The sequence below is a fragment of the Pollachius pollachius genome (genome assembly GCF_949987615.1).
Source record: "Pollachius pollachius genome assembly, chromosome: 3".
NCBI lineage: Eukaryota > Metazoa > Chordata > Actinopteri > Gadiformes > Gadidae > Pollachius > Pollachius pollachius.
Window position 1 is genome coordinate 28,687,259 of NC_136936.1, and position 27,473 is coordinate 28,714,731.

General features: G+C 42.8%; 2 protein-coding genes across 3 annotated transcripts in view; both read right to left on the bottom strand.

The window, feature by feature from the left end:
• LOC307072967 (bone morphogenetic protein receptor type-2-like) overlaps positions 1-8,755 on the bottom strand; it is a 70,870-nt gene extending 62,115 nt beyond the window's left edge. Inside the window, exons 1-2 of one of the 2 annotated variants that reach the window (XM_079732573.1) lie at positions 8,209-8,755; positions 6,779-6,949 (exon numbers count right to left, since the gene is read on the bottom strand). In XM_079732573.1, the coding sequence (XP_079588699.1) occupies positions 6,779-6,949; positions 8,209-8,269 (232 nt within the window). In that variant the 5' untranslated portion in view covers positions 8,270-8,755. Of the gene's footprint in view, positions 1-6,601; positions 6,950-8,208 lie in introns of both variants that reach the window. The other variant, XM_079732572.1, reaches the window with a different exon arrangement.
• A 722-nt stretch (positions 8,756-9,477) lies between these two features.
• Positions 9,478-27,473, bottom strand: part of LOC307073800 (uncharacterized protein) — a gene marked incomplete at its 5' end in the record, with an annotated part of 35,686 nt that continues 17,690 nt past the window's right edge. The window contains one exon of the mRNA XM_079733759.1: positions 9,478-9,869. Within this exon, the coding sequence (XP_079589885.1) occupies positions 9,642-9,869 (228 nt within the window). The 3' untranslated portion in view covers positions 9,478-9,641. The remainder of the gene's footprint in view (positions 9,870-27,473) is intronic.

Consider the following 27,473-nt stretch of genomic DNA (forward strand, 5'->3'; position numbering starts at 1 on the left):
GGGTGGAAGGTGCGCAGCTGGGCTCCCCTGTTGTAGACCCTCACCTGGGCCTGCTGTGCTCGCCGTAGGTGGTCTCGCAATGGGCCACACTCGGGCCATGCGGTCCCTCACCTGCTCCACATGGTCCAGCGTGGTGCGGTGGGGGGACGGCTGGCTCTCCCACGCCTCCGTGGCGAGGTCCAAGATTCCCCGGGGTCTTCTCCCGTACAGCAGCTCGAACGGGAAGAAGCCGGTGGAGGCCTGGGGTACCTCCCGTACCGCGAACAGGACATGGGGCAGCAGCTGGTCCCAGTTCTTCCCGTCGATGTCCATGGCCTTCTTTAGCATCTGTTTCAGGGTCTTATTGAAACGCTCCACGAGGCCGTCTGTCTGGGGGTGATACACGGACGTCTGGAGCTGCTTGACCTGGAGGAGGCTAAGCAGTTCCTTCATCACTCGGGACATAAAACATGAACCCTGATCTGTCAGCGGGATACTGGCCGGCGGTCTCGTCCGAGAGGTCCTGGCTCGCCTGCTGGGCGGGTCCGGTGAGGAAGGGCGACAGGATGTGGGCCCACTGACCCTCCGGCCAGCTCTCTCTCCGGGCGGTCTGTTCGAATACCTCCAGGTATGCCTCCACGTCGTCCTCTGGGCCGAGCTTGGTGAGCCGACTGGTCGGGGCGGCGGTCGGGGAGTCGCGGACGGCGTGCTGGGTGAGACGGAGCACCGCTTCGCGGAGGAGGGCAAGACACTCCATAGTATCCCACTGTCCCGCGGTGGCCTGCCCCTGGAGCTGCTGCTGACGCTGGGCGGCGTCGGCTCCGTCTGGGTGCTGTATGCTGTGAGCGGGTACTTTACTGTGAGTTGTAGCTGGTTCCAAGTGCCTGCATTGTCCACCATATGTGGCAACCCGGTTCCTAAATGTCTGGTCTCACGGCAAATACCACGCTCTGGATTCAGGTTTAAGCCGTAGTCTGAGTTTATTCACAGAAGTTAGATCAAGGCAACAACGATAATGCTGAGCTAGGGTCTCCGTGGTCACCTTCTTGTCGATCTTACTCCCTCTTCCCCGGAGTGAGTCCTCCGCTGCCTTTTGAGAGGTCTGCCCGCACGTGTCCTCCCTCCGGCCAGGTGTCCCCCATCTGGCTGATGAGGGTGAGGGGTGTGTTGCTCTCTGCCGCCGGCTAGTGGATGACAGCGGTACACGCCCTCCACCACTAGCCCCCGAACCCTCCTGGTGGGGAGCGGGTTGCCACAATATATATATAAATGTACTTATAGAAACATGTATACTATATGCATTATGTTTTACTATACAAATTAGGAGCAATTAGCAACAATACTTTATGTATACTTAAATATGTATATATAAATATTTATATTTATCTGGGGCTGTATTCACAAAGAATCTTAGGGCTAAAAGCAGCTCCTAAGCGGCGAATTTAGGAGAAACTCCTAAAAATAATGGGCATGTCAGTCTTAAATTTAGTACCAATTTATTTTACTAAGTGCAATTCACAAAGTATTTTAGACCTACAAGTAGCACCTAAGTCTAGGAGAGCTTAAAGATGAACTGAACTGAAATTTGAGTTTAGTTGATAGTTGTGGCTCTAGCAGCAATAGCATGTAATGAGTCAGGCTTTGAAGCTCGCTGAAATGGCTACGGAAAAGCAAACAACCAGGTCTACAGGAGGATCATCTTATTGCATTGCCCCTGGCTGCAGTAATGAATTATATAGGGCCAAGGCAGCTGGGGTAATCATACATTTCCACAGGCTACCTTTGAATAGGAAACCAGCCCTTAATGGCTGGCAGCCTTAAAACTGACTAGGGCTCCGATAGCCCCTTTCATCTCCCTGTCAATCTCCACAAGCTAGCACTCCGACCATAAAGTGTATAAACTATTACTCTGACGATATCACAGATCTATGTTTCCAAGCTGCTAATTAAACCATGGCGGGTTTGTAAACAGAAGTTCAACAAATGTCCCTTTCTACTCACCCTGATGTTTGCCGACTAGCCGATTGCTGATGCAGAGGGAGTTAAACTCAAAGAAGTAGTTTCATAGTAAGATGTATCTGTGCAATATCCATCAACATCCACCAGAAAGTAAAAGTGACACTCATGAATCCGCCTTGCATCTATGCTCATCCGCGGGTGTATCTCCCAAAGTGCATCTAACATGTCTTTCAGGTCCCGTCCACCCGGAGCCAATTTTTTTGTGAAACTATGTCTTCATTAACCATGTTATTAGGCAGATAATAAACAATGTTCTTTAATAGGTCCATGGTCCCAGGGTGGTTTCAAATAAAACCGGACCTATGCGGTTTCGTGTTAGGATTCGTGTGGACGCCTGAAGCAACGTTAGAGTTGCGTTGAAAGTTACAGAGGTTTTTTTGTATTATTTTTGTAGCTTTAAATACAACCCCTTGGTCAATTTAATTACTAACTGTACATTAAAAAGTATTTCTACTCAATCTAAAAGGTTAAACAACTATCTCCTCCTTGACTTGAATGTTTTTATACAGCACGCAGGCTGGATGCACGCAGGCTGGATGCACGCAGGCTTGATGCGCTCCACTTTTTTTGTGGAGAACCAGCTCCTTGAATATGTAGGTACTACAGCGGTTGTACAGCTCGTTGCGTTTCCGCAATGAGTCCGTCTTTATAGAGATATTCCGGAAACGCATCAAAGGAAAACGGAGGGAGAAAGATCATTTTCGCCTTGTTACTTGGTTGCTATTTATGGGGCGCTCCAGTTTCTCCGCTCGGACGTCCCATAGAGAGAGCATGGCCACTTCCAAAACCTCTCTCTCGCCGCACAGCATCCGAAATGCCCTATGCATGGTTATGCAACCTAATCCCACCATTAGATGGCCAAGGTTGACCGCGACCTCTCGGCAGCAGACCGATTCAATGGCAGTGTCCATGCTCCGGCAGCACCCACACGCACAACAGTCACACCCACACGATCCGAAGGTGGAGCTGGAGCCTGAAATTGATCCCTCGATCTCCACCGGGTGGCAGTCTGACACTACAGGCAGGCATGTCCCTCAAAGGCTCAAATGCGTAACCAGCCATATTAAAATCACTATTTTCCGCCGTGGAGTGTAGAAGACGTTCGCGTGTCTGCAGCAACGACCTAGTCCTACCATGCCAGTGACGTCATCGGCGCTCTAATACTAAAAGACGCATTTTCTTTTGTTGCTAAAAAAAATATTGATTTTTTAACTTTTTTTTTTATAATGGTCATAACTAACACGTTACCGATGTTGATTATTTCAGTTCAGTTCATCTTTAAAAGTCTTTGAGAGGACTCCTAACTCAGTAAGACCTATTCACAAAGAATGAGAAAATGGCTGCAGCAAGACAAAATGTATTGGAGACAATGGAGGACTGCGAATTGATAAAGAGATATATGCTAAATCGTGAGGGTATCAAACGTGTGGTTGAATTAGTGCATAACAAACAGGAATAATCCGATCAGTCCGGAGATAAAATGTTTGGCAACAGGGAAAATGCAACTTTGCAATGCCGAAGATTTAGGAATATCGCAACCATCAGTGATGGTTAAAACACACAGGGGCAATGTTACAAATGTACCTTTAATCATCCTTAATTATTTAATATATATCAATAAATCACTTAAACCATCGTTATTTGTTTCATGTATTAATAAATACATCACTTTAATCATAATTTTTTATTTCAAATAATAATAATGATCATTATTTCAACAGTAGCACTGTAAGGTTCAACTAAAAAATAATGTAACTACTCTTACTTATGATTACTATCTAATAATCTATTGTAAGATGAGTTATTGTATTGAGCTTATAATCAGCTCAGTAGCAATTGGTCCTGGGACCAGTTGGGCCTTTACTTGCGTCTGTCTTCGCTTTCATTCATCATGATAGGAGGACTTGAACGGCTGTATGGGCTGATATTTAAAGTGTTTAAGTGCTGGAAAATATGCTCATTGGATAATAGTTTGAGTGCTTTTAACTACCTCCTTGATATATTGCAATTTACGCATTTTTATGTTTGCTTTCTCTCTCTCTTCAACGTGCATACGTCATTATCGTGTCCTGCACAAACTTGTCATCATGGGTGTATTCTGCTAACTGCACTGTCCATAACTATTTGATAGGACTTCATTTGTAGCCTATGTTGCGGGGAAGTTGCGTATAAGTTTCACCAAGACAGCCTGCACTCAACAACCAATCAACGTACTGACCGCTTCTAAACTCGTCCACGAGAATCGACGTAAGGGGGCGTCACTCTTAGTTCACTCTTATGGTGTGATCCAGATGCTTCGGACACCAGCCTTCCGAGTTGCACTTGTGACATAATTTCCTTTCTTGTAGCACTAATAGCATTCTCGTTTGTCTTTGTGATTGTGTCATGTCATTGGCTAGTCATTGTTTATTGTTAGCTACATTAGCCTCTTCAGCAAACCAGCTCGAAAACAAACAACACAACTTTACATTGTATTGCACGCACAGCAAGACCATGCAATGCATAAATTGGTGACCAGAATAAAGTAGCAATGTAATCAAGTGTGTAAGAGCATTTAAAAATCAATATTAAAATGACCAACGTGGTACAAATACAAAGAAAATATATCTCTTTACGGGCACAGCTGAGAGCGTTTTGTTGAGAGCGTCATCACTGAACTCGGTATACTCTCAGAATTCCGAGGGGGCATGACCAAAAGGGACCGGTGAAATGCTGCAAGAAAGCTGGGAGATTTCTCCACTTGAAACTCGGAAGGCTGGTGTCCAAGGCATCTGAAACACACCATTAGTGATTTATCTTTAGTTTGAGTAGGTCTCAGCGGCTTTGTGAATTACTTATAAGAAAAAAATCCTACGTAAAAGCTTTAAGCGTGAGTTAGGATGACTCCTAGTGCTAGGATAAAAAGCATTGTGAATACGGCCCCTGGTGTATATACACAGGCTAAAACAGTTAACAACTTGCAATGTTAGTGGCGTATGCTGGCATAAGTATGTGAGACTCAAGTTGTTTCAGGGTGTTTTGGTGAACTACAAAATAGTAGGGAGGGATTATTATGTGAATAAAATTGATACAAATCCACCAGTGGCAGCATTGTACTTTGAAAGCTGGTGGGCAGCATGTCTTGGACTACAAGGGCAGAAGGAAAGGATGCAAAGACAATTAGTCAATTCAGGCCTACTCTTGATTTGTAAAACTAAATTAAAAAATCTGGGCCTATCATTGGGCCTATTTTTGCCCTAAATGACTGAAGCTATTGGTTGTAATTTGGCTATGTTTATTTTCAGCTACAATTGTTTTAAGAAAATTGAAGTCACAAGAGCAAAAGTGATGCCATTTAAAATGCATCATGCTCTGAATCTTTCACTAACATTCTTTCCACAATATCAGACAGAATGGTCAGAGTAACAAAGAATTAAAAGAACAACAAGAACATTATTTCACAACTATTTACATGGGCTGTAAGCCTAACATTTTTTGAGGCAAATGTGGATGTTAATGGATGTTTCAGAATGTTGGTCATGGTGTTAAGCCAATTAAGATTGAAGGACTTCATTTATAGATCAAGTCAATCCTCCTCGCTGTTTGTGTTGCAAAGATATCAGTGACCTGGCCATACCTAACGGGATATTTTTTAAGTGATTTCAGAATAACAGTGTGCGTAACTCCACGTTTTCGCCACCCTTTCAGACGGCTTGGTAACTCAATGGAGGAGTGTCGAAAAATAGGTAGGCTCTGCACGTTTATTTCGGGACCTTGCCCAACTTTCGGCGGTGTAAACGTCAATATAAGCGAACCAAGCCGCACCAAAACGCACCGCTCGGCGGAAATGCCAATATAAGTGACCAGAGCCGCACTGTACCACAACGAACAGTAGCACACCGCTCGGTGGGAACGAGGCATACGACTGAGCGGGTTCGTTGGTTCTCCTCGCCTAGACTTGAGGGGATAACCCCTCCCTCCCTGAGCGCTGGCTGCTCCACAGCAAGGCCTCCTGCATATTGGTTCATAGCGCAGCCAGGGCTCCTGCTTATGGTTCATAGCGCAGCCAGAATTTCTTCTTATTGGTTCATAGCGCAGCCTGGGCTCCAGCCTATTCGTGAACAGACATTGGTGCGATTCAGATTCCTTAGCTAGTCACACCCACTCAGAGGAGAAATTTCCTCCTCTCTCTCATTGAACCTCATGTTATTCACCGGCCGCCAACACTGGCAGGGAAATGAATGGGAGTCATTGGAGGCTGAGGGAGGAACGTCCTCCAGCAGTAATTGTCAATAGGCGATAGGGGGTGCTAAGGTCCCTTTATATAGGGAAACAATCATTACATATACAAAAGCATTAAAGCAGTCATATTTAAGGGCATTCATTCATTACAGTAATCGTGGCAATGTACGTTTTTTATGCTCAACAATGTTAAGGAGGATCTTCCTCCCTCTCCTCACTGGAGAATCCTCCACTGTGCTATATACATAGTTATATAGTATACAAACACCCTGTACTCCATATGGTATCCACTATATAGATATATATATATATAGTTAAACTATGTGTATGATCTACATATATGTAGAAGGTTTTCTTTATGTATATTAAAGACGCTATATACCAGTTTCCTTGATATGAATGATGATATGATGATCCATAGCAACCAGTTCATCTGCTCCAGTGGGGAACTGACCGCAGGATGTTACAGATGTTGGTGTTGAAGAGGACCAACCCTGTATGACGATGGGGTCCTGTGTGTATCTGTGTGTGTCTGTCTGTGTTAGTTTGTGTTTGTGACCTTGCTGGACCAGGTGGATTTCCTCCTCCTTCTTTATTTCCCATAATCCATAGCAGTAGGAGCCGTGGCTGCAGCGGACGGTGGCATTCTCCTGGTTGGTTGCTCTGATGTTTGGCTCCACCCCCTGCTGCTGCTTTGCAACTACACACTCTCTGTCCTGTGTCCCTGCAGCTAGACACACACACACACACACACACACACACACACACACAAACACAAATTAATCATTGGGCTAACAATGCTAACAGCTTTGGTTAGTAGTAGGTACTGTAGATAACTTGCAGCTGTCTACAGTTCTGCGATTAACGTGTTTGTATGTGTGTATGCGTTTGTGTGTCAGAGTGGCATAGACCGACAGCCAGACAGGCATAGACAGACGGACAGACAAACGCATTGTGATTAGGCTAATGATGTGAGGTCCTTCTACACCTGACTGTGTGTGTGTGTGTATGGTTGTGTATGTGTGTGCATGCGTGTATGGAAGTGCGTCAGCGACCAGGAATGTCTGCCCCCAAAATCTGTTCTTGGAGCCAGACAACACACACACACACTCTCTCTCTCTCACACACACACACACACACACACACACACACACACACACACACACACACACACACACACACACGCACACACAAATTAATCATTGGGCTAACAATGCTAACAGCTTTGGTTAGCAGTAGGTACTGTAGATAACTTGCAGCTGTCTACAGTACTGCGACTAACTATGACGGACTGTGACTGACTGTGTGGGGTGTGTGTGTGTGTTTGTATGTGTGTATGCGTTTGTGTGTCAGAGTGGCATAGACCGACAGCCAGACAGGCATAGACAGACGGACAGACAAACACATTGTGATTAGGCTAATGATGTGAGGTCCTTCTACACTTGACTGTGTGTATGTGTGTGTGTGTGTGTGTGTGTGGTTGTGTATGTGTGTGCATGAATGTATGGAAGGGCGTCAGTGACCAGAAATGTCTGCCCCCAAAATCTGTTCTTGGAGCCAGACAACACACACACACACACACACACCCACACAAACACACACACACACACACACACACACACACACACACAAACACACTCAGTGTTGTGTTGACAATGAGAGGAAGGTGGAATGTAGAATCCACTCTTATCAGTTGTTAGAAAACCCTGAGACGCTGACACACACACACACACACACACACACACACACACACGTATGTGTGTGTGGGTGGGTGTGTGCATGTGATGTGTGTGTGTGTGTATGTGTGCAGTAGCTGTCCAACAGCGAACAAAAACACAGCTTCCACATGTTTCACATAATTATACAAAATACTGTAAAATACACGCAGTAGTATATTGAACTAATATATCTAAATACAGTGTATACATCCATTATACATATATTAAATGTGATCTATATCCTAATGGTGCAAGGGGGTGGAGGTCTCACCGGCCGGCCGGGGGGCCAGCAGCAGGGCGGCCAGCAGCAGCGCCAGGCCGGCGGGGACCATGGCGCTGTCAGGTCTTCGCTCTCTTCGGAGCTCTGTCGGGTCTAGAGTCGCTGGTCGAGAGGAGCTGGGCCACGACTTACCATCACCCGCAGCCCGAGGCGGGGTCTGGTAGGTAGTGATCCGGTCTGGAACTAAAGCCGAAACATCATCCCAATGTCCGCCTAAATCCTCCGTCCCGCTGTACAGACGGACCGCACTGAACCCCGGTCCTCGACGCTAGGCGGTCTGGTCTCGGGGGGGGGAGAGAGGAGGTCCGGACGGGAGTGGAGCGGTTCCTCCCCGGCTGCTCTGATCACTATCAGTCCGACTGGCTCCGCTGCCCCGGGGCCTTCGCACGAAGGTCCGCTTCTTTATATTGTCCCTAATATAGTATAACATATATTCTATGTCTATCTATCTGTCAATATAATATGTGCGACCTTTTAAATTGAAAACCTAAAACAGAGTGACATCAACGCAGCACCTTCCACCGGCAGCTCCAGGAGTGAAGAGGCTGTCAGCCAATCAGAGGGCGGCTCCCTAGGAGGCTCACATGGATCCTCTAAGGACCAGGCTGGCATTTCCACTAGGAGGATACACCAGGAAATACACACTCACATAGTAAAGGAAATAAGCTAACTGGAGACAGGGAGAGAGAGACAGAGGCATTCAAGGACTTCAAAGACACTCCAGATGCTCACAAACTGCCATACCTGTTGGGAGAAATACAACAATGTGCGAACGCAGCAGCAAAATTCGTCATCTGTTGTGATGAGAGAAGGACCTCAAACTCCCCAGACTCATCCCCCTGGACTCACTCTGCACACAATTGCACTAATCCTCGTAATGTAAATACTGTGTATTTAGACTGTATCTTTAACTTGTTTATACGAGATACTGTAATTTTTATAATATCCCACATTTTACTTTTTTAAAGTACTTTTATAGTTTAACATTTGATATGTATAGATATTTTGTATTTAAAGGTTCATACTTATTATTATAATATATACCTTACCTTTTTACTTTTTATTTTATAATGCTGTTTATTTTATTGTTCACCTGCTTTGGCAATGCAAATGTATAATTCTCATACCGATAAAGCTTTTTTGAATTGAATTGAATTGAATAGACAGAGACAGAGAGAGAGGAATGTCGATGGGTATCTTGGGTCCTCATATGTACTGGGGATTGTGGATGCTCAATGACATTTTATTGAAGTAAGCATATTTTACAGTGATCCATTCAAACATAAAATGAGGCAAGAAACACAACCTTGTGGTGAAGCTTCTAGACACTGACCCACCCTGATAAAACATATACACACACACACACATCATATAACTATCAGTACCACACACTCCTCAACTTGGACCAACCAGGGCTGTATGAGTCATAAGTGGCTTAGAGACATTCTAAACTCCTCCTCTCTGAGGCTACGGTCCAATCGCTGGGTCTCAGTCTGCAGAACTGATTGGAGGGGCTTCCTGGAGACGGCGTCCAGGGACAGGCTGAGGTCCCGCCGCAGGGAGAGAACCGATTGGTTGTTCTTAGAGGAGCTTTCGATGAAGTTCCACATCTCCTGACTGTCAAGAGAAAGAGTGAGACGCAAACGGTTGACCTAACGGAAGAGCAGGGAGAGAGGAGAGGAACAGAGGAGGAGATGAGGAGAGGAGAAGAGAGAGGAGAGGAGGAGGAGAGGAGGAGGGGAGCAGAGTAGGGGGGAGAGAGAGGCGGAGGGGAGGAGAGAGGAATCATACATGTTAAACACAACCACTTCACCCCTTAGTGTGGTGCCTACTACAGTACCTCCCCATCAGTGCAGGCAGTACTGTAGGACCAGAACTAAATGAGGATCTATTGCAGCTGTGTATGGGTTATTCTCAGTTACTGAGGACACATGAACAATCTAGGGGTTATTGTCAATATAATATTATTTGCCGATACATAAATGATGGAAGGGGCGTTTCTAGGTTTCTGAAATATCCAAGGATTAGCCCAGAGGGAAAGGGAAAATGCGCGAGCAGTGCGCGGCAATTTTTTTTGTACGCTTTATTGCGCATGCACATTTTTTCATAATGCTTGACATAAATATAGAAAATACGCAGTTTATTATAGCTTTAAATAGCTCCCTGACTGCTGTGCTGCTTATCCCCAGACATCTTATGTTCCATTCAAGTTATTTCAGAGTAAAATGAATACAAGTGAGACAGACCTTACACATATATATATATATATATGACTGGAGATAGGATAGGTTAATTCACTTGAGTTGGTAAACAGTCTTTTAAGAAGATTCTCTTGCCAGAAGGACTATCAAGAAGGACTAGGCTACTTTGAGATGCCCCTGGAATCCCAATGTTTGTTTCTAGTGTAAGGCAAGCAAAAAAAATAAAAATAATACGATTCAGGGCTAAGTAAATATAAAATATAAAATAATATATATATATAAAATATAAATATATCGATAATGACCGGCGACGTTCTATACATTATCCCGCTTATTACACGGCTACTTGCCAAAACGAAAAATTAACTTCACATGGTGTGTCTTTTTACAATTTATTCGTTACCAGCATTCGTAGTGTTGATTAGCAGAGAAATAGTCCGCTAAAGACGTTGACGTCGCTTAGCAACCGAAGATGCTGGGTTGACAAGTTACCGGACTACTACCCATGCAAGTGAACGGAGCGTTCCACGGCATTGAGAAGACCCGTGTAATAAAGGCCTATAATATTTCTGTTTATGGCATAGATTTCTCCTCAGATTAGGCCAATAAAGCAATGATTTAAAAAAAAAACACAAATGTTTGATCAAAGGCCCGGCCCGAGGATAGTGGTGGTAATCGGCCCGACCCAGAAGACGGGTCGGCGCGGGCTCGGGCAGAGAATCTAAACTCTAGCGCATGACATCCTCCGTAGGCGCTCACTGTGTGAGTTTCACCACCTCCTCATCGTTTCAGCACACATTGAAACGATGACTTGGTCATCCATGTTCTTTCTGCTTCTGTGCGTCCTCCGGTCTCTCTGCCAGTGACATCGGGTCAAGCTCAACGCTGATTGGCTATCGCGGCTAAGCGTCACACGTTGGCACGTCAAAAGTTAAATTTTTTGAACTCCGCGCGTTGGGCGCGTTATTTAGGTGTGTAAAACGCGTCTAATGCGCCTAACGCGCTGCAGCGTTATGCGCGTGTAACACATCTACGCGCCTAAACCAATGGTTTCCTATGCAAAAATGCCAATTTTCAACACCTCTAACACGCGTAACGCGTTGAGTGTGGCCGTACCTTAAGTGTCACAGCGCATCCATCACCTCACCTCCGAGCGCAGGGCAGTGAGCGCACTTACTTCAACATAGACATTGAACGAGCTGGTTCAAAATGCCCCAAAAATCTTCAGTTTGGGAACGGCAGAACCACCTTCTGGCGGTCTTTGAACTTTGATCTAGTTGGCTGCTGACCTTTGACCTAGTTGGCCGCTGACCTTTCAAAGCGCAACCGGTGGGACTCCAGGGCAAACTATAAGCGACACCAAGCAGAGAAGCGAGAGAGGTGGAGGAAGAATAGATATCTTGTTTCACTTAACTTTATAACACAACATAAGCGGGATCTCAGGAGGAAAAGTAATGCTTAGCGAAATGCTAACCTTAGCTTAGCTGTTTGTTTACGTTCGCTGTACAGCGCTGTGCCCATCAACTGTGACTGGCTTGCTGCAGAGCGTGAGCGTCTTAGGAATATCCGGTCAATATAATGGATATAATATAGACACATCAGACAATCAATATTCGGTATTTGTTATGGATTTATTGTACAAATTCCCTGAAAAGATGCACGTTCCAGGATGAACTGAAAAGCTCTCGTAAGGGCTGAGATGGCAGAGGACAGCTGATTTGGAACGGAACAACAGCTGTTCGCTTCCACGGGGAAAAAGTGAGGAACTCCAACTTACTAAGGCCTATTAAGTAACGTTCAAAAGCTATTAAATCTTCAACAAAATATGCAGATACTGTCAAAATCGGTTCCAGGGAGTATATAGGGATTATAAATGTTGTTTTTGATGGAGTGTTTTTCTGGAACGTGTATTCGAATACCGCTCAGAAAAACCAACCAGTATTCGAAGCCTGGTTGGTTGGTGGGAATGGCATTCGGGCCAGCCCTAATATAAATACAGTGAAAGGCAGTTCAGTGCAATGGCAATATATTAACAACAATATTGGAATTGAAAAAATTAAATATACATAGATGTAGATGCAGAACAGCGATAGCCCTTGTTCAGTGAAAGGGTGGGGGCTATTTCTGAGCATTCAACAGAGTGACTGCTTGGGGAAAGAAGCTGTCTTTGTGTCTGCTGGTTTTGGCAAACAGTGCCCTATATCGCCTACCAGAGGGAAGGAGGTTGAACAGTTTGTGACCAGGATGTGAGGGATCTAGGGCGATTTTTGCTGCCCTTTTCCTGACCCTGGACTGGTACAGGTCCTCGATGGTGGGAAGGTCAGCTGCAATTATCCTCTCCTCTCTTGGACCAGCTCTTCCACCTCTTGTCTGTAAGCAGACTCATCACCAACCTGGATCAAACCAATGACGGTGGTGTCATCTGCAAACTTCAGGAGTTTTACGGACGGTTTCTTTGAGGTGCACTCATTAGTGTAGATGGAGAAGAGCAGCGGGGAGAGGATACATCCCTGTGGTGCGCCAGTGCTGATGGACCGGGTTTTGGATGAGATGCTCCCCAGTCTGACATGCTAATGCCTTTCAATCAGGAAGCTGATGATCCACTGACAGGCACTGCAAACTGGGTGAGCTTCTGATGAAGGATTCCAGGGATGATGATTTTGAACGCCGAGCTGAAGTCCACAAACAGGATCCTGGCATAAGTCCACGGGTAGGCGAGGTGGTGCAGTATGTATTGCAGTCCCATGTTGACAGCATCATCCGCCGACCTGTTTGCCCTGTAGGCAAACTGCAGGGGATCCAGCAGGGGTCCTATAATGTCCTTCAGGTGGCTCAACACCAGTCTTTCAAAGGACTTTATGACCACAGACGTCAGGGTGACAGGCCTGTAGTCATTTAGTCCTGTGATGGAGGGTATTATGGGGACTGGGATGATGTTGGAGCATTTAAAGCAGGAGGGCACTTCACACAGCTCCAGGGACCAGTTAAAGATCCGCGTGAAGATGGGCGCCAGCTGTTCAGCACAGACTTGCAGACAAGAGGGGGACACCATCAGGTCCTGGAGCCTTCTTGATCTTCTGCTTCTGAAAGAGCCGGCACACATCCTTCTCGCGGATAGTTAACGCAGGCGGGGAGAGGAGGTTAGGTGATGAGGGAAAACCTTTTGTGCGTGAGGGGTGTGATTATGGGTTCTTTTCAAACCTGAATTAAAAGTCATTCAGGTCGTCTGCCAGTCTGGGATTTTCTGCAGGGTGGGCGGATGGTCTCTTGTAGTTAGTGATTTGTTGCAGGCCTTTCCAAACTGATGCAGGGTCATAGGCAGAAGGCTATTTTTTAGTTTCTCACTGTAGCTTATTTTGGCTACCTTGATCTCCTTTGTCAACTTGTTCCTGGCCTGCTTATATAGGTCCCGGTCCCAACTACTATGGGCAACCTCTTTGGCTTGACGCAGCTTCTTAAGATTTGGAGTGAACCAAGGTTTGCTGTTGTTGTATGTGCAATGGTCTTAGTCTGCACACAGAAGTTCTCACAAAAACAGATGTAAGATGTTACAGTATCTGTGAGGTCGTTTAAGTCTGTAGCTGTAGCTTCAAAAACGCTCCAGTTGGTGAAGTCAAAGCAAGCCTGCATCTCCAGCCTTGATTCCCTTGTCCATTTCTTTAAAGTCTTTGCCACAGGTTTACAAATTTTAAGTTTCTGCCTGTAGGTTGGGATGAGATGAAGCAGACAGTGGTCGGAGAGTCCTAGAGCTGCCCGGGAAACGGCGCGATAGGTGTCCTTCAAAACTGTTAAACAGTGAATGTTGGAGGAAGACCTGTCTTTTGAATTTCATGTTGAGAATTACTCACCAAAATTTATGTTAAAGTTTAGTTTTTACCTGATTCTTTGCCTATTTTAGTGGCAATCTTTAGATTCTGTGACATTCAAGGAATGAATTACAAAAAACAGCTAAAACTGGAGGTTTTATTTATTTTTTACCAATATCAACCTGTTCTTGTATTTAACTTTTTGGGTAAAACAAAATAAGTAGTGGACTTCTGGAAAGATGGCGGACGGGTGAGAAATTTAGTTTTAAGCTCTCCCAGGTCGGTCAAATAAACCCACTCAAATTCAATAACTTCACATACAAATGTGATAAAGTGGGGAATGGGTGTACGCCGAGGCCGTAGAAATACCAAAAACACTAAACAAAACTCAGGAAAACAGAACTTTAGAAGAGGTTGAACACAACCAAATGGAACACAAGGGTGAAGCAGCGGAAAAAATGGACCAAGCTGAAACACTGAGAGAAGGACTTGTTAGCATCGGTAAGGATATAAGAGCGCACAAGCAACAATTCCTCAATGAACTGAAAACATTCAAAGACAAGCTTAAAAGTGAAAATAAAAACGAGATAAAGCAAGAAATCGCCTATCTCAGACAAGATATTGACCACAAGCTCACGGAAAACAATAAGGAAATACAGGAGCAAAAAACGGACATAACCAAAGCACAGCCCCGCATAGCGGAGCTGGAAGAATATAACACAGAGGCAAGCGACATGCTCGCTAAGGTGGTGAAGCAGACACGCCAGATGCAGGACAAACTAACGGACCTAGAAGCAAGATCACGGAGGAACAATGAAAGGATCACAAAAGGAGGAGGAGCCTCTGTCGCCGAATAACTGGACAAGTTGCCCGACGGAACCAATCTGCAAATTCAGCAAGCACACAGCGCTCTCACACAAAAACCGAATCCAAGCAGCACTCCGAGATCAATAGTGGTTAATTTCCTTCAGTTTGAAACCAAGGAGATTGTCCTACAGAAAGTCTGGGAGAAGAAGGGGCTACAGGTGGACGACAATTTTTTTTATTTTGACCCCACTGAGATTGTGCAAAAACGAAAAACATATCTAAGTATCAAGAAGACAGTGAAGGAAAGGGCCATCCGTTTCCAAACCCCATTCATGAAAATAAGAATCCATTGAAATAACGGTGTGAGGACCTACGACAGCACGCGGGAAGCAGCGGAGGACATGACAGCCAGGGGAATACCTGTGGACGTGCCGAGCGATGACGCGGGGCCTGCGGAGGAGTGGAGCCGAGGTGAGCGGGGATGGAAACGAGCAGGACCGAGACCGAGAACGATGATGGATGCGGCGGCACAGCGAGTGAAGGAAAAGTTACAAGGTTTCCAGCGGAGAGCCGACAATTAATGCCCCAGACAGAGTGGAAGATAACAGCGCTGCAAGGTAACATGGACGGCTCCATTTAATTGAGTTCATCAACATATGTAACCGCCGGCGAGGCGAGGGAGAGCCATCAAAGTTGGACAGTTCTAGGGGGTATTGCCGTTTTACGGATATGGCTCCGGGTCTAGGGATGGGCCCTTACAGGAGAGGATTTCTCATCCACCCACCAACAGGGACTTGGGGGAGAAGAGAAGAATAACCCCCATTTGGAAGTTCAATAGTGTTCATATTGTTATTATTTCTGTTCATGTTCACGTAAGTTTTAGTTGCTTGGGAAAATATGTACACACATTACTGAAGCAATATGGTAAGTGGTAAAGATAATGTCTTTAAATGTAAATGGTCTAAATTCACCAAGTATTCATCAAGAAGAGAGGATTGGTCTTGACAAAATTGAAAAAAGAAAAACATGTTATATTTTTACAGGAGACCCACCTGTGCCAAACAGAACACGAAGAATTTAAGAAATTAGGCTATGAAAATTCATACTACAGTACATATAAATAAGGTCGTAAGAGAAGAGTTATGATATCAATTCCAAATTCAACTATATTTGTTTCTGAGAAGGTAATTAAGGATAAGGAGGGAAGATACATATAATAGTGAAGGGAAAACTAGACGCTGAAACTGTAACATTGATAAATGTATACGCTCCTCCAGAAAGCAATAAGCAATTCTTTATATCACTGTTTGATGTCATAGCGACGGAATCAGAAGGTGTTTTCATTTTGGGGGGGGATTTCAACATAATCATGAACCATTGTCTGGATGCAACAAGTTTGAAAGTTAGCAAAAAACAGATGTCAAAATTTGTAAAGCTATCCTTGGAAGAGATGGGAATGATGGACATATGGAGGAACCTCAACCCTCTTGAGAAGGATTTCACACATTATTCGGCAACACACAATGTGCACTCAAGAATTGATTACTTTATAAATAAAGTTGATGGATACAGAGTAACCGAGTGTAGGATTGGAGAGGCAGATGTATCAGTTCATAATGTCCTGTTTCTAAAATTACATCTTAATGCCAGGAAAAGAAAAACAATCTGGAGACTTAATGTGGGAATGCTGAATAATAAAAGTTTAGTGGAGGAATTAAAAAAATAAATTAGGCAATATATGGAAGACAATAGTAATGGAGAAGTCGACCCGCACATTGTTTGGGATGCCCTGAAGGCAGTTGTTCGAGGGAAAGTAATAGCTAAAACCTCTAGAATAAAAAAATATAAAAGCAGAGGCGTACCAGAACCACTCTTTAAGATTAAAAGAACTAGAGCAGGGGTTTTCAAAGTATGAGAGAGTGAGCCCCCCCTCAGAGGACAAATTTCAGCTGAGCCCCCCCCGCAAAAATTTTTTTTTTCTAAATCCCTGTGCTTTGAAAGATCTTTTAATTATTTTACACATTTTAAACATCTCTGATCATATCTTAAACATCTCTGATCATATTTTACACATTTTGAAGATCTCTGATCATATTTTTTTGAAACACTTTTGAAACATTTTAAACATATTTTTGAAACATTCTAAACATCTTTGTGCGTTTTTAAACACATTTCTTAACACATTAACATCTTTATCTAAGCATGTTTTTGCTTAACGTTATTAAAATACATTTGAACATCTTAATCTGTAAACTGCCAGTTCAGCCTCCTTTTTAGCTCACCTCAACTTTAGTGGGAGCAATGAGTTTGCGTAGCTGTGTTCGAAATCGTTCCCTATCAGGGATATAGTGCACTATATAGGGGTGCTCGCCATTATTTAGTGGTGTTCGAATTCTCAGTGGTAAATGTCATGCACTATATAGTGAACTTAAAATACCCAAAATGTGAGTGAACATACGATGTTCCGTACATGTTACTCCCGTATACCACAATGCAATGCGGTGGTGTTTTCCGGAGGAGAAGAAGAAGCTGAATAACCGCGAAAACGAATAGAAATGTCAACAATTTATTTGGGATTTAACATAGAAAATGTAACATTCAAAATTAATTTAAAAGAAAACCTTGATCAAGGAAATGTAACATTCAACATCAATACAACCTCCAGTTTTCCTCGTGGGTGCCCGGTTTGTTTACATGATGTAGGCGCAGCTGTCTGCGTTACACAAATACCCGGCGCATTTACTGACGCAAATAATGTTTAGAAACGTTCAGCGTAGGGTCCGAAATCTCGTTTGTTTGTTCCCTATATAGTGCACTATATCATAAACACTATATAGGGAATAGTGAGTGAGTGAATAGGGAACGATTTCAAACACAGCGCGTCTTCGTCTTTGCGGTTTTTTTGCGTTACTTTTCCTGGTATATTTTTTTCTCACGACGCGCCCCCCCTGAAGAACTCTGGCGCCCCCCAGGGGAGGCGCACCTCAGTTTGAAAACCCCTGAACTAGAGCAACAATATCAAAAGACAAACAACCCAAATATATCTAAACAAGTTAGGGATTCCAAAACTAAGATAAATGATATATTAATGGACGAATATGTAAAAAAGAACATATTTATGAAACAAAATTATGAAATTGGCCCAAGAGCAACTAAGCTCGTAGCAAAACGTAGACGAAAACAGCAAGCAATTAATACCATACATACAATTAAGGATCCACTCCCCAATGAGACGATACACGAGCCGGAAAATATAGAAAGAGTATTTAGGGGGTACTATGAAAAATGATATACACACCCAGCTGCTGCAAACGAGGAAGAATTTACAACCTTTTTAAACAAATTGGATCTACCGTCGATTGGCATTTACCAAAATGAAAGATTAACAGAAGACATTACAAGGGAAGAGATTTTTCATGCTATACAATCGTTGAAAAACAATAAATCTCCAGGGAGCAATGGTTATCCTGCAGAGTGGTACAAGATTTTTAAGGAGAAACTGATACCAGCTCTCCAGACTTCCTTTAATTGGACTCTAAAAGAAAACAAAACACAGCCAACATGGGCAGAAGCAATTATATCAGCCATTCCAAAACCAGGCAAGGATAAGGATAGATGTGAAAATTATAGACCGATCTCAATACTACATTTAGATCAAACCCAAGATAGTATACACCAAACTCAACAAATAATTTGCAAATCACGAGAGAGAAACAAAGTACTGTATTGGTTAGCATTGATGCAGAGAAGGCATTCGACTGTGTGAATGGGAAATTCCTTTACCAGGTGTTGGAACGATTCAGATTTAATATTAAATCAATACTATTGATTAAAACACTTTATCAAAAACCCTCTGCTAGAATTAAAATGAATGGAAGTTTGACCAAGGAAATATATTTGCAGAGATCGAACAGACAAGGATGCTATTTGTCACCGACCCTGTTTGCGATTTTTATCGAGCCCTTAGCTCAAGCAATCCGACAAAATAATGAAGTTAAAGGGGTCACAATTAAAGGTATAGAACATAAATTGGGACTTTTTGCTGATGATTTAATTGCTTTCCTCGAACAACCTACCACGTCGCTACCTAATTTGATGAAGCTACTACAAACATATGGCCATCTGTCAGGATATAAAATTAATGTTTCCGAAACCCAGATTTTATCGTTTAATTATACTCCACCAAAAGCGATCCTGGAATTATATGATCTTAAATGGAATCTAAAGTCAATTCAATATTTGGGCGTTATGATCACTTAAAACTCCACCGACCTATATACAGCAAATTATAACAATTTAGATCAAGAAATAAAAAAACATATAGCAAGATGGTCTACCCTCCCACTGGATTTAAGCTCGAGAATTGAAATAGTTAAACTTAATATATTACCCAGATTTCTCTATCTATTCTAATCTTTACCAGTTGAGGTCCCCCAAGGTCAATTTACAAATTGGGACAGAATGATTTCCAGATTTGTCTGGGGGGGCAAAAGACCTAGAGTCAGATACAAAACTCTTCAACTAACAAAAGAGAGGTGGTATGGGTCTTCCAAAATTAGGGGAATACCATTATGCTGCTCAACTGAGACCCAGAGCCGGCCCTGGGCATAGGCAGTATAGGCAAATGCTAGGGGCGCCGAAAACGGGGGGAGAAAAAAAAAAAATAAAAAAAATAAAAATATATATATATATATATATAAATACTATTTTTTTTTTTTTTACCAGTGCCATTACTACTATTATTTCGAAATATTATATAAGCCCACAGCAACATAAAGTCATAGCAATGACTATTAAATAATGGAGAAGCCTTTTTTCTGGGTGCCTGCCTGGTTCGTTGCTCTGTACCTGCCCTCTGTGAGGGGGGCGGGGTCAAGAGGCCAGCTGCCTGAATCTGACCGAACCGTGAGACGAAGAAAAAGATTAATGACACTGTATCGGAATTATGTCCAAAAGACTGAAGCCATCCGGCGCCCAAGGAAGGAAAAGAAGGAAAGAAGAGGAGGAAAAACGTGAAAAAGATAGAGGTACAGTAATGTCAATGTGATGAAGTGCATGAAATTAATAGTTTAATACATCGCAGTTACCGTTGTTGGAGCAGAGTGTTAGCTTGCTAGCTTACTTCGGACGATAGCAACATTGTTTAATAATCAATAAATAGCTGAGTCGACGTGTGTTAATGTTACTCCACCTTAAATTCATCAGGGACGTTTGGAAACTTAACGTTAGGCCTGTTCAGGTGTTATTTTACAGGTGTCTTTCCTGCTTGTATGTCAGTTAAAATGTTTTAGTTGTCCATCCCCTTTGTAATAGGGTGGTTGTAAGCATTTGGTTTTATGTGTCACAGTTTATGTTTGTTAAAGTTTACATCAGTGTTAAAGTGCAGTTAAAGTGTAATACTGTTAAAATTGCATACCTTAGCTTTCACATATCATTCATAGGCTATATATACATATATATTAATTTCACTGCACTTTACTGTTTTTTGCACTGTGGTTAGACTGAATTGCATTGCAATGACAATAAAGTTGAATGAATCTCATCACATTTTCATTATTAGTCTATATTAGTCTCATGTATAGCATACCAAGCATCTGTTTTTTTATTAAAATGTAACATGCAGTCGTCACATATACTTCTCTTCTCTCTTCAGATGCACTTTTAAAATATTTCAGTACCACCCCCAGTGACACAGCATCAAGTGCTCCTGTCCCGTCTACCTCTGCACAGCCCAGTGACACAGCATCAGGTACTCCTGTCCTGTCTACCTCTGCACAGCCCAGTGACACAGCATCAGGACTAAAGGCTGCACCTATAGACCCTGCTGACTGGCCATCTCTTCTTACAGACAAAGTAAGAAGAGAGTTAGTTCACAAAGGACCATTTCAAACAAAAAACAGTTACACATTTCCCCAAAACAACGATGGGAGAAGGTGTCAACATGACTTTTTTAAAAGAGTCTTAGTTAATGGGGAAAAAATCAAAAGGAGCTGGCTGATGTACTCCAAAAAGAATGATAGCTTGCACTGCTTCTGCGGCAAAATGTTCTCTACAAAAGATTACAAACTTAATAAAGAGGGATTGAAGGACTGGAAAATTGCAAGCCAGTTGCGGAAAGCTCATGAGGATAGCTGGGAGCAAAATACCCACATGGCAACATGGAAGGAGTTGGATGTCCGTTTTGCAAAGGGGTTAACAATAGATAGGCAAGAGATGGCACTCGCTGAGGCTGAGAGAAACAGGTGGCGTGATGTTCTCTCTCGATTGGTGGCAATAATTCAGTCCTTAGCTGAAAGAAATATAGCTTTAAGGGGGTCCACAGATACATTAAATAAACCAGACAATGGCAACTTTCTGAAAGAAGTGGGAACTCATGGCCAAATTTGATCCAGTAATGAAGCAGCTATGTTGGGAGGGTGGAAAGTGGAGCTAGCAGTCAACCACATTATCTGGGTAAAACAATCCAAAATGAACTGATAGACTCCATCAGCTCCAAAATACTGGAAAGCATTGTGGATGAGATCAAAACAATGAAATATTTCTCTATTATTCTAGATTGCACCCCTGATCTGAGTCATAAGGAGCAGCTCTCTGTCATTGTCAGGACAGTATCACTAGAAGACTTACCACAAGTTAAAGAACATTTCTTGGGCTTTCTTGTGGCAGAGGAGACAACAGGAGAAAGTTTGTCATCTCTCATCCTAAACAGGCTGGAGGAGCTGAACATCCCCTATGACAACGGTGCCAACATGAAGGGAAAGAATAAAGGTGTTCAGGCTCGGTTACTTCAGCAGAACCCAAGAGCTTGTGGTGCCCACACTTTAAATCTGGTGATAGCTGATGCTGCAAAGAGCACAACAGAAGCCATCAGCTACTTTGGACATTTAACAAAGCTATTCAAGCTCTTCTCAGCCTCCAGCCAGAGATGGGATATCTGCTGAATCATGTTAAAACCACTTTGAAGTCATGGTCAGAGACAAGATGGGAAAGCAGGATAAAAAGCATTGAGGCAGTAAGGTACCAGGCTAGGCAAGTCAGAGGGGCTCTTCTGGAGGTGAGGGAAACTACTTCAGACCATGTGGTGAGAGTTGAAGCCCAGTCTTTGGCTGAGGAGATAGGATCTTACAGATTTTCCATTCGTACAGCCATATGGTATGACATCCTCAACCAAATCCAGCATGTGAGTAAACTGTTGCAGTCACCCTCCATGCAGCAAGATGTGGCTGTAGACTTGCTGAAGAAAACCAGAGATTCCATGGCCTGCTACAGAACCACTGGGTTTTCTGATGCACAGACAACTGCAAAGGAGATGTGTGAAGAGATGAACGTGGAGACTGTACTGAAAAAACAGCGGTTAAGAACCACAAAAAAGCACTTTGCGTATGAGTCTCCAGATGAGCCGACTCAATGACCGACTTAAGAAAATGGAAACCACATTTTTTAATGTGGTCGTGGATACAGTTGTCTCTTCACTCGATGAGAGATTTCAGGACCTTGGAGAGGTAAAGGACAAGTTTGGAGTGCTCCTCAACTTCCCCAACTCAACAAAAGAAGAGCTGCTACAACAATGTCAGACCCTGAGCACTGCTCCGACCCATGATGGGCAGCAAGACATTAATGACAGGGAACTTTGTGTGGAAATGCAAAACTTTCCACCTTTGTCAGCAAAGAACATGACAGCCATGGAACTCCTGACTTTCCTGCACGAGAAAAAGCTAACAGAGATGTATCCCAATATGTGGGTTGCTCTGAGGATCTCCGCCACTCTTCCTGTTACAGTGGCTTCTGCGGAAAGAAGCTTCTCTAAGCTCAAGCTTATTAAAACCTACCTGAGATCAACGATGGCACAAGAACGTCTCAGTGGGCTTTCCATTATAAGCATCAATCATATTGTTGAAAAACAGCTGTCATATGATGACATTATAGATGACTTTGCATCAAGAAAGTGAAGAAGAGTAAGGCTGTAAAGTGAGTTTCTTGAGGTGTTGTTGAGGCTTTTAATACAATCAACATGCAGATAGCCCCCTCTGTTGGAATCATGTAAATAGCGGTGAATCAAGAGGTCTCTCATTTTTCTTTATTTTACTGTGTGCAATAGTGTGTGTTGTTATGTCTGCACTGGTTTCATATTTTATTATTTTGTGCAATACCATATTTATATTGTATTTTTAATTCATTTTATGTCACTTGTTTTCATGTGCAGTGTTCGGCTTAATATGTTTGCCTTATTTCTTTCGTATTTTTAATTCATTTTATGTCACTTGTTTTCGTGTGCAGTGTTCGGCTTAATATGTTTGCCTTATTTATTTTGTATTTTTAATTTTATCACTTGTTTCTTTCTTTAGTTTTTATTTGGTGTGATATTTTTTACTCAAAGAAATAAAATCTTGAATACACACATTCAGTTTCTATGTGATTGTATGAAAGTTGATTGTGAAATTGACTGCTGCGATGCAAGGGTGCGCCAGCTAAAATCTTGCCTAGGGCACCAAATTACTCAGGGCCGGCACTGCTGAGACCTGTGTACTGTTGGTGTAAGTCAAAATTTAGAGCAAAATGTAAAGACATAGGAAGAGAAGTGGACCAAATTCGAATTCAACTATAAAAGGAACTCAAAAATAAAATTGATCCAATAACAGAACGCACGCTAGGTCTGTGGTTTAAAATATTGAAATTATATAAGATTCAGAATGACATGAATATATTAAAATGGGTAGCATACATATACCTTCAACTAAGGGTCTATTTCAAAAAGGAAATTGAAGCAGGAGGTGAACGGTGTCGACCAAATTATAATAAATGCATATCAAGAAAGTAACATAAGAATAATTTCAGGCAATGTAAAAAGTTTTGAATACTAATGACAAACATGTTAAAAAACGAAATATATCAAGATGAAATATGAAAAAGAACGCAATGTACAAATTTCAGATGAAGATTGGCATGATATGTGGAGGGCACATCACTCATCCACCAATTCGAGAACTTGGAGGGAATTCTCATGGAAGAAATCTGATGTTTCTTTATAACACCAAAAGTGAAAAGTAAGCAGCTTCACAAACATCAGAAATCTTGGCAATGGTTGGTAATGGTTTATGAGGTATTAAAGCAAATACTAGGATATGAGGTCCCCAAAAGTAGTTTGGTGCTCTATGTAAATTTCAAAAAGAGAATATTATTACGAGTGATGTATATTCAATCCAAATACTGCTAGTAGCGAGCAAGAAAGCTATCACCAGACATTGGTGCAAAGAAACACCACCAACAACAAATCTGTGGCTTACTATTGTTGAAGAGATAGCTGTAATGGAGAAACTGACACACAAGCTGAGACTTCAAGAAGCACAATTCGACTGTAAATGGGAAAAGTGGACACTTTACAGGACCCAAAATGAAGACATTGGAATGGAAAAATAGTAATTTTAGCACACAGATTTCAAATGACAGACTTGGATGCAAAATGTAGCCCTTTACTATACAGAAATTTGCTGTTGGTGTATTAGCCTAGGACAACACCCTTGCCAGAATATTTATCTAAATAGGCCTATGTTGTTAGAATTTACTAACTTTATGCAAGGTCTACGTTCGTGCGGTACTCAGCGTTGACTCAGTCCTAAATATACAATGTTATTGTAAATTATATCACATCAAAAAAGCGGTAGCTAAGGTTAGTTGAATCAAGCAAACAAATAGCTGTTTTTGCTCCAAAAAGCTTAACTTACCTCGAATTTAACATAAGATAGTTCCTTCAAATTAGGGCTGTGCAGTATGGACTAAAATGTATATCACGGTATGATTTGAGGCATAGACGGTAACAGTATTATATCACGGTATGTTAATTGTATCTTCTGATTTTGATATAAATGCTTCTCAAGTAGTAAAATACTGGTAAGGCAGCAAAACTGCATAAAAAAAAATAAAAATCTTTTCTCAATTTACTTCCATCTCTGAAAAACACTAATTTTTAATAGTATGGATTTGTTTCTCCACTTGCTTGCGGACCTTGCCGTATAGTTTTGGCATCTCAATTTGGCTGAAGTGTGTGCGGGCAGGTAACGCATACCTGAGATCAAGTGTTTTGATCATCTCTTTAAAGCCCTTTCTATCGACATTTTGAAAGGGAACCATGTCCTTACACAGGTAAACAGTGACAGCGTTTGTTATCTTGTTCCACCGCTGGCATTTTGTCGTAAGGACTGGCTTTGGAAAATGCCTGCGGAAGCAATGTCTGATATGCAGAGACAGCTTCACGCTACCAGCGTCTGTCTCGTACGGTGTGGAATGAGAGCTCGTAGCACGAGCACGCAGGCACGCTTGCTGCGCGCCTGCGTGCTTGCGCAATAGCCTACTGCCTGAGAAGGCAGTATCGCAGTCAAATCTGTCACTGGGAAAATTAACGTTGCGCCGAATTGAAAAAGGAACTATGTTACCATAAAGTTACCATATTTTCAGTAGTTGCGCGTAACGTTACTTTTTACATGAAAAAGTAGTTAGGTTACTGTATTAACGCGTTACTTACTTTGTTACGAGTTACACACAACACTGTCTACCGGTCACACAGTAACGTCAAAATCCATACCGTAGCGTAAATTCACACTGGTGTACTTTCTATACCGTTTATACCATACACCCCTACTTTAAATTGACGTTAAGAGTTTCCATCAGACTCGCGCGGTAGCCAGGCGTCTCATCCAAGGCGAGCTCAGTTGGCGCTCTGTGCTTCAAGATTCTGAAGCAAGTGCTGAGATTCCGATTGGCCCAGAGAAATGTCAATTATAAGAATTATCCAATGTTTCGCAATTCTAGCCTGCATGGCATGCATATGAAGGACAGCCTTCCCCGCCCCCCCCCCCCCCTAAAAAATACTTGATTCACGTGAATGACCCAATTGTCCAAAAAAATTGATTGTAGCCGAAAAGCAACAAGTTTGCAGGTGTGATATATTGCTGTGAGAAAATCTATTCATCGGCCGAAGCATGTCATACCCTGGTACGGTAGGTGGCGCTGTACCCATTTCAACTAATGGTAATAGAGCCACCGGCTGAACTCTACGTCACCAGCAACAACAAACACGTAAACACAAAAACTTTTATTTTGACAGATGTGCCCGAAGTTACTTCTTTACAACCTTGTTGATGACCAACATTTAGAAAAACATGTACTTTAATTCAGCCTTGGGTGAACAGGGTGAAATCGAAGTGCGCATGCACTGGATGCATGTGCGCTATCGTGGCTGGGGATACTATTCTTATATATAGGCTTCCCATCAGCTTCCTCCATCTTCTTCGCCACCTTTTTAAATAAATCACTGTTTTTCGTATTCCGACGGCGACAATAACACGACTATCGGCTCCTTCCGGCTCACGGCCCTGGGAAAAAAATCTTGAACCTGCGTAGCCACAGAACGCATAATCCAATCCCAATCCAATTGAATGTTTTCTTCATGCACGGTTAATGTGCCCATCAATCGAATAATCTAGGGGTCTTAATCCGACTATAAGAAACCCGATTTGGTCAGATTTTAGCCCGACTAAGGTGTATACATTCATCTTAAGAACCCAATCATCATCGGACTTACCCAATAATTCGGTTTTCTCGAGTGCATGTAAACGCATTGACTGGTGAACTGGTAGTGGTAACTTTGGTAAAATACAGATGTCGCCGACCGTCTTCTCTGTGTCAATATCCCACTGCTTCGGGTTTTCCTTTGATAGGCCTCAAGCATTGCGCGTGGAGAGGAGGAGCAGGCAAATCAGCTGTCAGTGCGTTTGCATGTATCACTAGACGAGTTTCAGATCAAGCATGCATTGCGTTGCCTTGCATAACATAATGCATTCTGGGATCAAAACGTCAGAAATGCTTGTGATAACTTCCCTATCCGACATGTCACGTGACTTTAAAAACTTGCGGGAGCTCCCGCTGTCTGCATTTCTGTGCATACGGTCTCAAATAAATGCGGACATAAGACACTCCCCTCAACATATCAAAACGTTGCCCTGTTTGGTTGGAATTACCACGTGGAATTTCCCACATGAGAAATGACGTAACTCGTTTCAAAGAGGTGTGCCCTCTCCCAAAATATGCCAAAATAGACGACTTTGTGAACTTTCACATCGTCACTCATCATGTTCATTTTATATGAGGGGAAGGGGCTTCAGACTGTTTTCAATGAAACTACAGTTGGCGAACAAAATCCCTTGGCTGCAGAAAAGTTGACCTCCATTGTGATTACTTATTTATCTAAACATCACCTAGGGTACGGTTAGCGTACTATGAGAAGTGTACCTGTGTCCGACTTGACGTGGTGGGAAGGGAACTTGACGTGTTTCTGACTAGTTCCGGAGGATGTTCAAGTCTCGTGCATGCATGCGCTCAAATGCAGACGATCTGAAACACACCTACTGATATGCGGGTTGATCCAAATTGAGCGGCTGCGAGTCAC